This window comes from Lithobates pipiens, unplaced genomic scaffold, assembly GCF_037356315.1.
Source record: "Lithobates pipiens isolate NorthernLeopardFrog02 unplaced genomic scaffold, aLitPip1_a1.2 Scaffold_28, whole genome shotgun sequence".
Classification (NCBI taxonomy): Eukaryota; Metazoa; Chordata; class Amphibia; order Anura; family Ranidae; genus Lithobates; species Lithobates pipiens.
Window position 1 is genome coordinate 201,712,841 of NW_027507789.1, and position 16,453 is coordinate 201,729,293.

Here is a 16,453-nt window from a genome sequence, read left to right on the forward strand (position 1 = left end):
TCCTGGACCCACGATGCCGAGACGAGACTGATTGATATACATAATGTACAAAGCCATTTTTAAATGCTCAAACAGCAGTATTGTGGTAACACATTGGCACATTAAGCTGGCATGGTGATATGTTTTCTTTTATTACATTAAAATAAGCAAGATCAACAAAATCTAGACCCACATTGTTCTAAAAACTTTCTTAAGCAAAAACGCCTTCACCTTTTAGACCATGTTACATGTTTCCACCCATATTTAGGGTGTTCAGTCTCCTGTACCCACCCCCCTCAGTGTGACAGCGGGTGGGGAATCTTCTCCCTGTACCCACTGTCACAATTGAAAAACTTCACCTACACGGCTGTATCATTTATAGACAGTTCCCTGTGAATGAATGAACTACAAGTACCATCAGCTATTACTGCGGATGGCTTGTAGTTATGAATGAACTGCAAAGGCAATGATGAGCGCCCCTGTAGTTCATTCACAAGCCCTGCAGCTTTCAAACAGATCTCCTGTATGGAGGTATAAGCTGAAAGCTGCAGGGCTTGTCTGCAGAAGCCTGACATTGCACCCCTGGTCCACTGATAAGGGGTTGCAATGCTTTCCAGGCTTCTGCAGGAAAACATAATAAATGCACTGTTTTTTTCTGCAAAAATGTTTGTATTTATTATTTTTGCTAAAAAACGTGAACCTATCCTTTTAAAGCTGCAGAGTGTTAAAATCATCTCATTGAAAACCAGGAAATATTCCACTTCCTGATTATGATCAATTGACGATTGCCAAACAATATTTATACAATGGACTACTACAGTCTGCAAATCTTTGCAAGCTGTACTTCCATTCCTGCTACAATATATATTGCGACAGTCCAGGAAATATTTGCTTGCCCCCTTTGGCTTGATTTTCATGGGCAGATAAGCAAGTTTGGTAGCTGTCAGCAGTTGCAGTAAAACTTTCACGTATTGCAAATACATGCACACACCTATGGGGAGTAGAAGCAATCCCGCGTACAACTTGTGCCCATCACAGTATGTCCCAAAGAAGACACCGTGAGCTCTATGTCCATGGGCCCAACCCCCTAAGCACTCTCCATGGTTGATATTAGTATTCAGCAAATACAAGATGATAAGTTTAAATCACATTGTTGATAAGTCAATGTTGCTTGCTCTCATGAATATTTTTTCAGTTTAAATTGCCCGCATTACCCTTGCGGCAGGAATGGATTTCTCAGTCCCGAGAGTTGCCCGCTTTAACCTTGTTTTCTTCTTTCTTCTCCCGGCCTACAGGAGCTGTCGAAAATCACCATGCCGATCGTTTTTAACGAGCCGCTGAGCTTCCTGCAGCGAATCACAGAATACATGGAGCACACATACCTGATCAACAAGGCCTGCTCCTGTACAGATCCGCTACTCAGGATGCAGGTCAGTACCTGACACGTACACGCATATATTTTCCAGCAGGCTTCATCCTCGCTCTGTGCTGAAAGAGGTGATGCTTAAAGCCTGCGTGCCAGCATTTCACTGCGGGGTACCGACAGTATTAGGCAGCGCTGATCTTTAAAGGTTTGCTATCAAACCTCCTAAACAGCACAGTAGTTTGTGGTTTGCAAATTTGGAACTGTGATGGAAAAACAGACACAATTTGTATGTCAGACTTCACCAACAAAAGAATTTCCAAAATGAAACGCATGACTGGTCCTTGGAACAGAAATGGAGGTTTAGCGATTCAGCCATGACAAGTTAATGCCAGTGTGGGAGTTGCTTCTATGACTGGCCTTATAGCAGGAACTCTAGGGTTCCTCCAGAGGTTCCTTGATCAATGAGAACTTTCTGCCTCTCTGGCAGAACACCCACTGACACCAGTGATATTTTAAGATATCTGTAAGGGCGAGATTCTTCCCACTAACCATCACACTAATGTACCCAGAGCTGTAGGTATATATTTATTAGCAGGGGTTTCCTGAGACTGGAATGTTACTTAAAGGGCTACTCCATGTTGGGCAAGGCTGCCTTAGAGAGTCAAGAGCTGTCTCATTTTAGGGCTACATTAAAGCAAAGGTAAGGGTACTTTCACACTGGGGCAGTGCCGGCGTTAGTGGTAAAGCTCCACTATATCTAGCGGCACTTTACCGCTGTTATAGCAGCGCTTTTCATCCTCTAGCGGCCCGAATAAAGGGTTAAAAGTGCCCATGTTGCGGTGCTGCCAAAACGCTTTGCAGAGCTCCCAAACCGCCCCAAAGATGCTGCTTGCAGGACTTTTTTTACCATCCTGCAAGAGCACAGCCCCAGTGTGAAAGTACTTGGCTTTCACACTGGGGGAGGCATGAGAGGCGCTTTTCAGGTGCTTTACAGGTGCTATTTTAAGCACTAAAACACCCAAAAAGCATCCCAATGTGAAAGGGGTCTAAAGGATAAGTTCACCTTTTGACAAAAAATAATAAATGCACTTTTGTTGCAGGTAAAAAATGTGCATTGTGTAAAAAATGGGCAAAAGTGCAGTTATTTGTTTGTTTTGCGAGCCTTTAAAGCATTGCACCCGCGATCAGCAAATTGCTGATGCCATGCACGTCTCCTGCAGATCTGTCAGTGGAAGGAGGAAGCCAACACATTCTGACAGGAAGACTCAAACTACCACAGCGCTGTGGTAGTTCATTGAAAACTACAAGCCGGCAGCCGCAAAGGCTTCTGGACCTTGTAGCTTTCCATTCAGTGCGCTGTGTGAATCGTTTTTTCTTTTTACATTTTGACAGCTAGAGGGGGTGGGGGTTAAGGGCGTGCTACACCTGTAACATGTTTGCAAAGGTGTACTTGTCCTTTTAAGTACATCACCCTACCTTTCACTTAGTATATCTAGACCGAAAAAGAGAAATGTCATATAGTGCAGCTTACCTGCCCTTAGTTGTGGTGGTTTCATTAGTTTTATTTTTTCACGTTTTCCCCCCTGGAAATTCTGACGGTGAGACAATGTTAGTCCCAGGATGACTCATTTACCCTCCTGTATCAGGACAACAGATGCAAGATGCTACAGATATCTCCCCCTCTCCTATTCTCAGGGCCGTCTTTAAGGCAGGGCAAAAGGACCAGCTGCCCTGGGCCCTGTCATTGTTGTGGGGCCCAAAGCAGCTACCACGAACTTGCCAACTATCCCAGTTTAAATTCCCTTTTCCCTTGAAGTTTTAGTCCCTTGCTGTGTCCTGATATCTCAGTGTGAAGTGCTGCTACTAATGCTGCTCAGCTCTGCCCTTTTGTTGTGTACAGATGACTCACCTGCCCCGTTTGCCCAGGGTCCAATCAATGTTAAAGATGGCCCTGCCTATTCTCCATAGGAAAGATAAGAGGCAATTGCCATTGATAACATATATAACAAAACACTTTCAGTAGTATATTTGCTATACCAACACAATTGTTGAGGTTTAAATCTCTAGTGATCTGTCATGAAGTACAAGGAGAGAAAGATTCATTTTGAAGTAAACAAAGGATGTATTGATAGATTAAGTAAATGTTTACTTACCTCTAGACTCAATAGCAGTTGCTTCCAAAGAGTGAAGCCTTTCCATGGGGAATTATAGAGTGTTTTTATACTTCTAGATAGCTCTAAAGCCAGCCAGACATGGGTCGAAGTGTGGCCGGTTCAGCAGGGACCTGTTGAATTTCGGTACAGGTATGGGCAAGCTGATTGTACTCATTGATTGACTTGGATACAACCAGCCTATCAGATTTTCTAAATGCGACTACTGCCAGCAGCTATAGCCGCTAGCAGTATTCATTGTGTTCTGCCGCCTTTATATCATGTAATGCAGTTCACTGAATCCCAATGGTGCTTTGCTGTTGTAAAGGAGTCGTCTTTTCCCATTGTATAATGCTGTAGATTGCAGTCTGTAGCTCCATATCTATAGGAGATGATGATTTTTCTACTAAAGGGGATCTGTAGCAATATTAAAGGCTTAACACCACCCAAAAACTCCACCCTGTATTTTTCTTTGGATTGGGGCAAGTGAAGTAGGGAAGGGTTGGATCCTCTTGGACAATTCCCTCTTGCTTCCTGTCAGAGTGGACATTTTTTAGAAACACTTTTTTAGCCAGGACTGTAAAAAGGACTTAAGATATCTGAAGAGGTTGGGATGGGGGTCTCAAATACAATGAGCGGCTATTAAATATGGGAGCCTTTTGTTTGGTAGAAGACCACTTGGTGATGATTTACTTATGGTTAAATATATCCAAGGTCAATATAAAGGCTTAGAAAACATCTTATTCCATGGACTGTGAACAGGACAGGGAAAGATCAAGATGGAGCTTAGACCTCATGTAGCCACTGCCCTACCTCAGCTCAGATTTACAATACCCTTTGTGCAGCCATCCAGAAGTTAAATGAACCTCATGGGATAACATATCCATCATGTTTTGTATGTGATATTATAAATTCCTATTGCTCTGAAGCAACTGCACTTGCAAAGTGCTCAGTCTATTTGCCTTTAGTAAATGAACCCCGCTGTGTCAAGGTACTGGTGTGTTCACACAGTCCTGTTCTAAGCAACAATTGGACATATAGCATAAAACCTATGCTGAATAGACTTACCTGGGAGGTACCTTATTCCTCCATGTGTGCAGCAACACATAAGTGATCTAGACCTGTACAAGACACTTTAAAACCTTGTACTAGGCATATGACAATTCAGTTTATACCAGCTGATGAGTGGGTCCAATGGAAGAGGTAATTTTATAAGGGGAACATTGGATTTGTGTGCAAATACAGTTAGTGCTCTACCTTGGCTCCACCAGCTTTAGGCTGGGTTCACACTGATGCAAATTGGATGTGAGTTTCCCCACATTCAATTCGCAGGACAGCAGACTCTAACCAGCTCTCAACGGAGTCGGTTCACACAGCTTCGGGGTGGCCGCAGAGCGCACTGGAAGAGGGTCCTGTACATCTTTGGCTTAGTTTCAGGTGCAAATTCAACCAATAATTTGGACCTGATTCGCACCTGAAACGGTGTACAGGGACGCACCGGACCCCTGCTTTGAGCCATAGCTGCAGCTAATGTAAACCAAGCCTTTCGACTGCCTTCCAAGCAGCCATTCAGAGTGAACCCCATGGGGTAACATATCTACCATTTGTAGTAATAATTATGTAGTAAATGTAGAGTAGTACATGATGCATTACTGATCCTGTCTCCCCCACTATTCAAATCCACATATGAAAACTGATTTTCTTCCTAAAAGATTTGTACATACTCTTCTGACCCACCCACCCCATTATGGCTGTACAGGTAATGGCACAGTTTCTGTTGTGCAGACCCTTCTACTTTCCTGCCCCCTGCCTGCTCCTTGGATTACTAGTGAACATCATCTAATGGGGGAACCCCATTCTGTACTTGGAACCTTCCTTCCAGTAACCTGTCAAAACAACAACTTTTACTGCAAATCCGATTCTGAACATTCCCATGCCATGCATTAACCTAGCAGGTTAGCGCAATAGTCAGGCAACCAGCGTTTTCAAAGCTATTGCCAAAACGGCACACATCTCTTTCATGACGGGTCTCTTTTGAAGGGAAGAACAAAAAAAAACAATACTAGCTATTTTTGTATGTGTTTACCCTTGTCATTGTTCTTATTACAAGCCAAGTGTTTTGGGGATAATGAGGTTGTCCAGATGACTACACTAGAACCACTTGTATAACCTGCATGAAACTGGACACTGCCGTTATGTAAGCTTGTCCTGGATACACCTAGATTGGTGCTGTTCCCATGGCAGTGAAAGCAGCTCTGACATGATCATCCTCCCACAAGTACAGTGGCACTGTAAGGGGGTTTGTAGGTCGCGCTATGGATAGTGGTTTGGGTAAGAGCAGCCCCTATTTAAATTCCTACCCAGTAAGGGAAGGAATAAAATGAAATAGGGAGGGGGGGGGGAATAGGATTGGCGCTATACCCTTTAAAGGTTGGAGACTAAGGTATACAATTAGCAAGAAATTTCCAGCGGGCTGGATAATAAAATAAAAGTAAAATAGATGTATGTGTCAATAAGTGTCAACAATTATTGTGTCCTTTAGAGACCATAAGTGTCATAACATATCCTAAATGCATAAATCATTAAACAATTGTAACAGCATAAAATTATATAAAGTGCAAGGTGCTAGTGAATAAATTCTGGTAATTGTGACAAACCTATATAAATGAAAAGTAAAGCTTAGTATATAGAAGAAATATGTATACAAAATATATATATATAAATATAAAAATAAAAATATATAAAGAATCAATTTATCTGTTACACGTATCAAGTCCTCACGTAGTGTAACTGTGATGAAAGGTACATATTACATAAGTGGAAAGATACAAAAAGGTGAAAATGTGGTAAAATTTAGCAGTAAAAAAAGCAAAAAATGAAAATTAGAATGATAATTAAAAATATTAAAAAGTTTAAAAGTAGTAAAGAGTGTCCCTCAAAAAGGTGATTATAAATTAGTGGGGTGTCCACTGCGAGTGAAAGTGAAGTAAAGGGTGGAGGAAATTTCAGTTGTTGTTCCCGGTGCTCTGTGGCTATTTTTATGCAGTTGCTCTCACCAGAGTTAAGGCCCCTTCCGGGGTGGATCAACCTTCACAGTATCAGCCACTGTGTAGCTCTCTGGCTGGCCTCTGTTGCAGTTCCGGGAAACCTTCGTTCCTCCGTTCTTATGCCGTGTTAGGTTATATGTAATGAATAAGAGGCATATCCATGGTGCAGTACGTCTTATAAAACTTCGTATTTATTGTATAGGCAAAAATATTACTCACAAACATCCGTTCATATGCTTATATTGAGAAGGAAAGATTCCGTTCGGCTAGCACGCTTTCTGAGTTAGTAGTGTATGCTTTCCCGGAACTGCAACAGAGGCCAGCCAGAGAGCTACACAGTGGCTGATACTGTGAAGGTTGATCCACCCCGGAAGGGGCCTTAACTCTGGTGAGAGCAACTGCATAAAAATAGCCACAGAGCACCGGGAACAACAACTGAAATTTCCTCCACCCTTTACTTCACTTTCACTCGCAGTGGACACCCCACTAATTTATAATCACCTTTTTGAGGGACACTCTTTACTACTTTTAAACTTTTTAATATTTTAATTATCATTCTAATTTTTTGCTTTTTTTACTGCTAAATTTTACCACATTTTCACCTTTTTGTATCTTTCCACTTATGTAATATGTACCTTTCATCACAGTTACACTACGTGAGGACTTGATACGTGTAACAGATAAATTGATTCTTTATATATTTTTATTTTTATATTTATATATATATATTTTGTATACATATTTCTTCTATATACTAAGCTTTACTTTTCATTTATATAGGTTTGTCACAATTACCAGAATTTATTCACTAGCACCTTGCACTTTATATAATTTTATGCTGTTACAATTGTTTAATGATTTATGCATTTAGGATATGTTATGACACTTATGGTCTCTAAAGGACACAATAATTGTTGACACTTATTGACACATACATCTATTTTACTTTTATTTTATTATCCAGCCCGCTGGAAATTTCTTGCTAATTGTATACCTTAGTCTCCAACCTTTAAAGGGTATAGCGCCAATCCTATTCCCCCCCCCCTCCCTACAGTGGCACTGTGCCCTGGGATTGTACGATGGAATTTGGAGCATGCAAAGAAGTATTTCAGGCGTGGTGCTCGGTTCTGGAGGCTAGAAGAGGACAAGCATTGTGTGATCTTACAATGTTTCTATAGCTGCTCATATTATTATCCTGCCAATTTCCTGGAAAGCAGGAACAATGCCGACCATAGGGGCTGTTTAAAGGGTAACTCCACTTTCGTGGGGGGAAATAAATAGCAAATAAAATAAAACTAATATAGTTTATACAATTGCGACACAAGTCCTATTGTAATGGAATGGAGTTATTAAAAATGACCTTTCTCATTTGGTCATTGACAGACACAGTGCTTTCTTATTCAGAACCATAGGGGTTATATCGCCCCCTACAGGAGTAGGACACTAGGCAGAAAAGACTTGGCTACACCCATGGGCAATCCTAGGTGATATACACCCCTCTCTCTGCTATAGGCCTTCAGTTTTTTTTCTGCCTAGTCAGGAGTAAGGACCTAGTTCCCTGCTGGGATCTCTAGTCCTGGCAAATTAAAAAAAATTTTGTTTGTTGTTTTGTTCCTGGATCTGCAATCAGCTGCTGGACTGGGCGACGGGCTGGACATTTGATCCAGTGGTCTCCCCAGTCTGGTCAGTGAACCCGTGCAGACCGCAGCTACATGTTCGGTCGGCTGTGACATGCCTCACTGGAGGGGGGCTGGCCCTGCGAGTTAAACACCTCGCGAGGTCGCATGTGTCTGGGTCTCGACTCAAGTTGCAGCGTCCCTCATGGCCGACAGCACCCCCATTTGGCGAGGAAGTTCTGTCTGGAGTGGTGCACGTCTGGTCCTGGTAAGGTGAATAAATGTCCCCACTCTCCCCTTGGTGGGTTTATGGTGGATGCGGGTCCCTTCCCGGGTGGGTCAGGGTTTCCCTCCGCCCTTACACCCTCTCTTCCTGGGGTGGATGGTCCCTGGAGGTCCCCTGGTAGCCCCCCTTTCCCCCTCCCTCCTCTATATGGGATTGTGTGGTGCCATGATGAATCCTGGGGGATGGGGTGGAGTACTGGTGGGCAAAGGGGGCGTGCCGCCAGGTGCAGTGCTTACCGGGGGAGGCACTAGGCGCTCCCTGGAGGTCCAGTGCTCGGATCCTCTTTTTCTCTTTCAGGGGCTTTCCTAGGGTCTGTGTCAGCCTAGTGTAGTGTATCCAGCAGCCATTTTGCCGCAGTCGGCGTCTTTTCCCCCAGTGCCTGCTGACTTCTTATGGCTGGCGGCCATGATTGTGTAGCTCGGCGGCCATAATTTGGTGTTTTTTGTGCTCAGGAAGAAGTGGCCATTACTGTGTAGCCCAGACAGCGTTTTTAGCAGGCATAAGCTCCTCCTTTTAACCCTGTGCTGACTCCTGTGTTATCCTCTTCTTCGTACGCCACGTGTGTGCCGGTGTCTTATCACATATGGTCCCCCATCGGATAGTGTCCGCTGTGTACTGCGCATGCACAGTACACAGCAACATAGATTCCGAAAATTGCCGAGGATGAACGGCGCCTGCGCACTGAGTCCAGGTTCTATCCCCACTATCCAAGTGGACATAGAGTAAGAATATAAAAGAGCCGAGCGCAGCGAGGCCGACCCCGAAGCGTGGCGAGCGAAGCTCGCCCGCGAGGGGCCCTCTAATATTCACAACCCTATGTCCGCTTGGATGGTGGGGCTACCACCTCCACTCACGGCGCAGGCTTCTTCTGCTCCGTACTGTGCATGCGCAGTACGGCGCGGACACTATATCATGGCCGGACAGTATATGGCAGAACAGAGTCAGGTGGGGAAACATGCTCCTGAGACTCCATAGGGGAAGAAGAGATCCCCCACACCAAGAGCGGCCACTGCAAAGGGACACCCCCACGCCAGTAGCGGTCCCAGGACACCGCACATCCTGCAACAGAGAGGAAGGGACCGCACATCCTGCAACAGAGAGGAAGGGACCGCACATCCTGCAACAGAGGAAGGGACCCCACCAGACTCACCACCCCACCGGCATAGCTCTTGCTGCCTCAGGTATAGTCCGGTTGTTTCCCCACCTGACTCCCTATCGGAGGCTGCAGGCCCCCCTGGATCCCAGCCATCCGTTGATGCACTGACTGCGGCCCTGGAGTCCTTTGTGTCCCGGGTGGAGGTGGCTCTTGGACGGCAGACTAGCAAGAAACGACCCCCGCCTTCCCCTACTTCATCTGTCTCGTCAGCTCCTGAATCTGATTCAGCTGCCATGAACAGGACCAACCATGCTCCTAGATTTTTCGGACAGTGAGGATGATTACTCTGCCCCAGGGGCTGCACACAAGAAGGCGCTGGTGGATGCACTGATTGCATCTGTGCGGGAAACTTAAAAAATGGAGGATACAGCCACGGCTGCAGTAAAGGTGCCGGTCCCCTTTGGCACTCACAAGCTGTCTTGCATGGCAAAAGTGTTCCCTTATGGCTGCTTTTTTGACAAGTGTGTCTATAAGGAATGGGTGCGTCCAAAACATCCCTTTGTGGTCGCTGTGCGTTTATCATTTTGAGGAGAGTCTTCTCAAGAAGTAGAGGACTCCACCTGTGGTGGATCCTCCGGTCTCTCGATTGAACAAAGCCACCATGATTCCAGTTGAAGACTCTCCGGCTTTTAGAGATTCGACTGGCAGGAAGGCAGAGTCTCTGAGCCGCACTATTTTCACTATGTTCACTATTGCGGGCTGGACGATTCGGCTGGTCCTGGCCATTGCCCTGGGGTCTCAAACGCTGACAGAGTGGGCAAAGCTGTTGAGCTGTGACCTGGAGGGTGATCAGTTTCCTCCTGCCTTCACTGAATTGGCGGACCAGCTGGTCCAGGGGCTGCAGTTTGTCTGCGATGCCTCTTTGGGCACAGCTCCCTTGCTTTCTAAGCTGTCTTTGTTAGCAGTAGTGCTTCAGCAGGTATTGTGGCTGAAATGTTGGACTGTGGACCAAGCATCTAAAAAAAGCCCTAGCTCGCTTGTTTGGGGCCTCTCTGAATGATATCATTAAGAGTGTCACGGGGGGGAGTACTTTTCTTTCACAGTCAAAAAAGGGGAAGGAGCCACATCGCAAGTGTAGTCCATCCTTCTCAGCACACAAAGTTTTTTCGTCCCTCAGGGTCCACTGATAAAGGCTCAACGTCTTTCAAGCCCCCCCCCCCGGGAGGTTTCAAGCGACCCTGGTCGGGCAAACCAAGAGTGGGATTCTCCAGACCCCCAGATAAGGCTCCTTTGGCATGAAGGGGCTCCCTCACCCACAGTCTGGGTGGAGGGACGTTTCTGGGCCCATGGACCTCTCTGATGAATGACATGTGGGTCCACAAAGTGATTCTGTCTGGTTACAAGATCGAGTTCCAGTCTGGTCCCCCAAGCAGATTTTTTCCGTCCAATCTGCATCTGTCTCCAGACCGCTTGTTAGCCCTCCAGGCCATGGTACAATAGGTGATTTGTCCTCGTGTCCAAACGTTTCCAGGGTTTTTATTCAAACCTGTTTATGATCCCCAAAAAAGAGAGTACGGTATGTCTGATTCTGGACCTCAAGGCCCTTGAACCGCTTTGTGCGGGTGCGGAAGTTCAGAATGGAGTCCATTCGCTCCTTGGTGGCATCTCCATCAGGGGAACTTTCTTGCCTCTATCGACATCAAGGATGCCTACCTGCACATTCCGATATGTGCACAACACTCTGGCAGATTTTGGGTGTCTGATAAATTACCAAAAGTCTGCACTGATTCCAGTTCAAAAATTGGTTTATATGGGTCTGACTCAGGATTCCGCTCTGGCCAGAGTGTTTCTTCCGCAGGACAAACTCCAGAACTGCTATCTCTGCAGTGCGGGCACAGCCCTGCTGCAAGGGATCATTTTTAAATTTCCCGAAGTTGATTTTTAAACCTATTTGTTTTTGGTGGACTGACTCATTGGTTCAGTAGAAAGGCCCCTCTTTGTTACAGGTTGGAAATAAAAAAAAAAAAAAAAAAAAAAGATCTATTAAAGTGTTCTTTAAATCTAGATAAATGTCTCTTGTAGTGGGGGGCTTCAGTAGTAGGAGTCATTGAGCCAGACTAGTACAAAGATCACAGGTTCTGACTTCAGACTCAATTCTTGTTTCTAGGGCTGAAACAACTAATCGATTAATCGACAACTAATCGATTATGAAATTAATCGATTATTATTTTCATAATCGATTAATCGGCCAGTAACATAATGGGGTTAAAAAAAAACTAAAATTAGCCCTTTATAGTACAAAAAGAGTTCTACAGTAAAAAAATTAACCCCTTACAGTAGTGATTATCTGCTTTTTTCTACTATAAAGGGCTACTTTTAGTTTTTTTAACCCCATTATGTTAGTAAACGTCTAAGCCCTTGTACACACGGTCGGACATTCTCACGGAAAATGTCCGATCGGACCGCGTTGTCGGATAATCTGTCTGTGTGTGGGCTCCATTGGATATTCCGACGGACAAAGTTTTAGAACTGGGCTGTAAAACTTTCCAAAAACATGATCCGATCGGACTTTGTCCGATTGTGTGTAGAAAATTCCGATTGGACAAAGTGCCACGCATGCTCAGATCAAATTCCTAGACCAAAGCTATTGGCTACTAGCTTGAAGGTGGTCCTGTCGTAACGAAATAACGTTGTTACGTACGATTGGAATTTCCGACAACTTTGTCCGACCGTGTGTATGCAACACAAGTTTCGGACAAAATCCGTCAGACAAAATCCGACAGATTTTGTTGTCGGAATGTCCTACCGTGTGTACAAGGGCTTAGACCTGGTTCACATCTCTGTGTTTATTGGTGCTTTTTGCAGAAATGCACTACAGTTAATTTCCATGGTTTCCTATGGGACACGTTCACATCTGAAAGGGTCTGGGACTTTAAACGCAAAATGGTGCTTTATTGGTGCAATATACTTCAATGGAGAAGCTGCAGAAAAGCATGTAATGTGTTTTTGCAGCAATTTGTGTTTTTTAATCTGCCCCAAAAAAATGCAAAAATGCAAATTGCAGTAAAATCAAAACGTACAGCAAAAAGCACTGCATAAACAGATCAAAAGCAAACTGCATAGGTGTGTACCGAGCCTTATGCTGGCCTCACAAATCAATTTTCAGATGAGAATATTCAGACGAAAAATCTGTGTACATTCGCTGAATGAAAGAATATTTTTTTGAAATTTTCACTTGTTTTTAACATTGTTTTTAAAAAGAATGTCATTTCATACAACTGTCTGAAAATTCCTTTGACTAAGAAGTTTTCTATTATTTCCAAATTTTCCCGTCACTGCGGTTGAAAATGAACATCAATTTGACCCACTTTTTTTTTTAAAGGTTATTAACCGACTAATCGATTAATCGAAACAATAATCGGCCAACTAATCGATTATGAAAATAATCGTTAGTTGCAGCCCTACTTGTTTCATGTCAGGGATTTAGAAAGCACTGAACAAGGAGGATCAGCAAGACTGTGCAGGCAAACTGGAGGCAGTCAATAATGACAGATTTTCTTTTACATGCGTTTTTAATGAAATGTTTGCACCAGGAATGCAGGTGCAGTATAGGTAAACATGTTTATTTTAGCACAGTAGTACAGGTGCAGCCAAGTACATAATCATCTAACGGAGTCTGCATTGGCACTCCTCACAGCAGTTATTTTACATAGTCTGTGTCGGAAGTCACCTACGTATGGTAGGATCTGTACGTGACAAGACACTGCGGTTTTCCCAAACACTCTAGGAGCTCTTTGTGGTTGGTGAATAGCGATCCAGCAAGGATTGGGGAGGGCTTAACCTTTCTTGTGCCTTCTCCATAGAAAGTGAAATGTCACCACAATTACTCAGTGACAGGAATTGCCATCACGTTTTCTGCAGCTTTCGCAGCAGATAAAAACACCAATTGATATAATGACAATAAGATAAAGTGTATTGCTTAAAAAAAAAAAAAAAAAGTCCTCACCAGATAGCTGCAGGCTACTATTTGTAGGGATTTTATTGGGGTCAGAAGAGTGGAAGAAGAGTTGAGTATTAATTCATATTTTGTATATACACTGATCATCCATAACTTTATGGCCACCTAACTAATATTAAGTAGGTTCCTCTTTTGCCATCAAAATAGCCCTGACCCATTGAGGCATGGATTCCGCTAGACCTCTGAAGGTATGCTGTGGTGTCTGCCACCAATTCGTCAGTAACAGATCCTTTAAGTCCTGTAAGTTGCGAGGTGGGGTCTCTATGGATTGGACACGTTTTTCCAGCAGATCCCACAGATGCTCAATTGGATAGAGATCTGGAGAATTCAAAGCCAAGTCAACACCTTCTTATGTTCTGCAGACAATTCTTGAACCATTTTTTGGAGTTTGGCAGGGTGAATTATACTAATGCCACTGCCATCATAGAATACGGTTTCCAGGAAGAGGTGTGTTTAGTCAGCCACGATGTTTGGGTAGGTGGTATGTGTCAAGTAACATCCACATAAATGGCAGGACTAATGTTTCCCAGCAGAACATTGCCTAAAGCGTCATACTGCCACCACCAGACAACAAATGAACTCAGCGCTTGTTTGAGGAGAGACCCTGAAGGTGTACACAGATAAAATAAATGTGATTAAAGTCTCTCAATAAGAGGGATAAAGTCCATAGCAACAGTCTCTAAGATGAAGGGGGAGAAACCTTTCATCTGATTTCTAAATTGCTGCATTTGTAAATTCCAAATGCCAAAATAAAGGAATAGTAGGTAAAAAAAAAAGCACTTGTGGATTTAACCAATCTTGTTTTTTTTTTTTTGTACATTTCACCTTTAAGGGGCGTGGCAAGGGGTGTGTCCTATGCCTGCATACTTTTGTTAAATGGTGTCCTTCATTCCCATCTCAAAACGTTGGGAGGTATGGTAAACCATTTAATGAGTCAAAAGTGAAACTCCTCACAAAGTGAGCATAAATACATAGTAGTAATAGTAATCCTGAAAAATCCGGGGGTGGTTTTCTCCTAAACATCCATGTCTCAGGCTTGGGGAAGGCGCAAGCATGGTCCGAACGTGAAGCCGCCTCCTCTCAGCCTGCACCCAGAAGTGACAACGTCTTATCCGATCTCCCCTGTGTTTCCTGCTGTTCCCATAGGCTTTGAATGCTGGAATCCACCCGCACGAGCTGTCAGCTGCACTTCAGGATTACTATCCTGCTTGTGTTTATGCTCCCTTTGTGAGTAGTTTCACTTTTGACTCATCATTTAAATGGTTTATCAGTACTGCGCTGTGTTTCTTTTCCTTTGTTACACTGCCACCACCGGCTTGCCTTCTTCCCATACTGCATTCTGGTGCCATCTCTTCCCCAAGTAAGTGAGACACGTAAAAGAAAAGGTGATTCATCAGACCAGGCCTTTCTTCTATTGCTCTGTGTCCAGTTGTGATGCTTGTATGCCCATTGTAGCCACTTTTGGTTGTGGACACGGCATGGGCACCCAGAGTGAAGTTAAACACATAAACTTCAGCAACAATTGCTGGAATTCCTAAGGACTAGTGCAGACAGATCTTGTGAAAGTGTCTCACGAGGACCCAGGGGCGGACTGACCGTTGGGTCACTCGGGCATTGCCTGAGGGCCCCATGCCACTAAGGGGCCCCATCGGGGTTGACAGCCTCAATAAAGCCAGGGACAGTATGTAAAAATCTGTTTTTTTTTTTTTTTTTTTTAAATCCCAAGATTATAGCTGCCCTGCCTCTCCAGTACCTTTTCAGTATGTGTATTCTGTGTGTGTGTGTGTGTGTGTGTATACTGTGTGGCCCCATAATCTATTGCCTGGGGGGCCCATAATCTCATATTGCCTGGGGGCCCCATTATCTTCTTCTATTGCCCAGGGGCCCCATGAGTTGTTGGTCCGCCCCTGCGTGCACCCCAAAGGTGGCATAGCATGCGCCAAATTCATGTACCTGTCTAGAACCTGTACTTGGACTTGACGCACAATGCGCCACTTTTAGGACACACGCAAGAGACACTTTTGTAAAAAATCTGACTGTATCATTGTAATCCATGCTATTCACGTAAGTTGTCAGTAGTCATAAAGCTGTGCCTGATCGGTATAAATGCTCATATTACATAATATTATACAATTTAACCAAAAATATTCTTCTGGAGGTGAATACAACGTTAGATTGTGTCTAGTTTATTCTAACTGCAAAGTATATGTGCTTACCTTGAAATTTTTAATATTCCAACACACTTCCAAGTCTGAACCAGGAAAAAGTGAAAGGTTTTCCTGCATAGTTTCCTTGTCATCAGCGTGGTGTCATGGAGAAGAGAGGGCACAAGCGCATGATTTCAAAGGTGTTGGGTGCTTGAGTTGGTAATTTGTAGCATGGTTGCCCTTCTGTTGGTATGGAAGTTTGCCAAACATGGTTGTATTTAGTAATTAAGAAAACTCTCTTTTGCTTTTTTGTTAGACAGGTGATCATTTCTAACACTTTGTGTGCCATTCTTTTATTCTTTACAGTCTGTGGCTGCCTTTGCTGTATCAGCTGTAGCATCTCAATGGGAGAGGACTGGCAAACCATTTAACCCTCTTCTGGGGGAGACATACGAACTAGTAAGGTGAGTTGTGGCAATTGCGGGGAGGACTGACCCAAGTGCTTCCACGTGACTGATATACTGTCTCTTGCAGGGAAGACCTGGGCTTCCGGTTTATATCTGAGCAAGTCAGCCATCACCCTCCTGTTAGTGCCTTCTTTTCCGAAGGCCTGAATAAAGACTTCATCTTTCGTGGTTCTATCTATCCAAAGCTGAAGTTCTGGGGGAAGAGCGTAGAGGCCGAACCCCGGGGAGCCATCACCCTGGAGCTGCCTAAGTAAGTATAAATGTGAGGTGCTTTTTGTACC

At 44.1% G+C, this 16,453-nt stretch overlaps 1 protein-coding gene across 3 annotated transcripts in view; it reads left to right on the top strand.

The window, feature by feature from the left end:
• The window catches only part of OSBPL2 (oxysterol binding protein like 2), a 195,144-nt gene that overhangs the window by 151,355 nt on the left and 27,336 nt on the right, over positions 1-16,453 (top strand). For all 3 annotated transcript variants that reach the window (XM_077460282.1, XM_077460284.1, XM_077460285.1), the window contains exons 5-7: positions 1,275-1,409; positions 16,072-16,169; positions 16,240-16,422. In XM_077460282.1, coding sequence (XP_077316408.1) covers positions 1,275-1,409; positions 16,072-16,169; positions 16,240-16,422 — 416 coding nt within the window. The remainder of the gene's footprint in view (positions 1-1,274; positions 1,410-16,071; positions 16,170-16,239; positions 16,423-16,453) is intronic.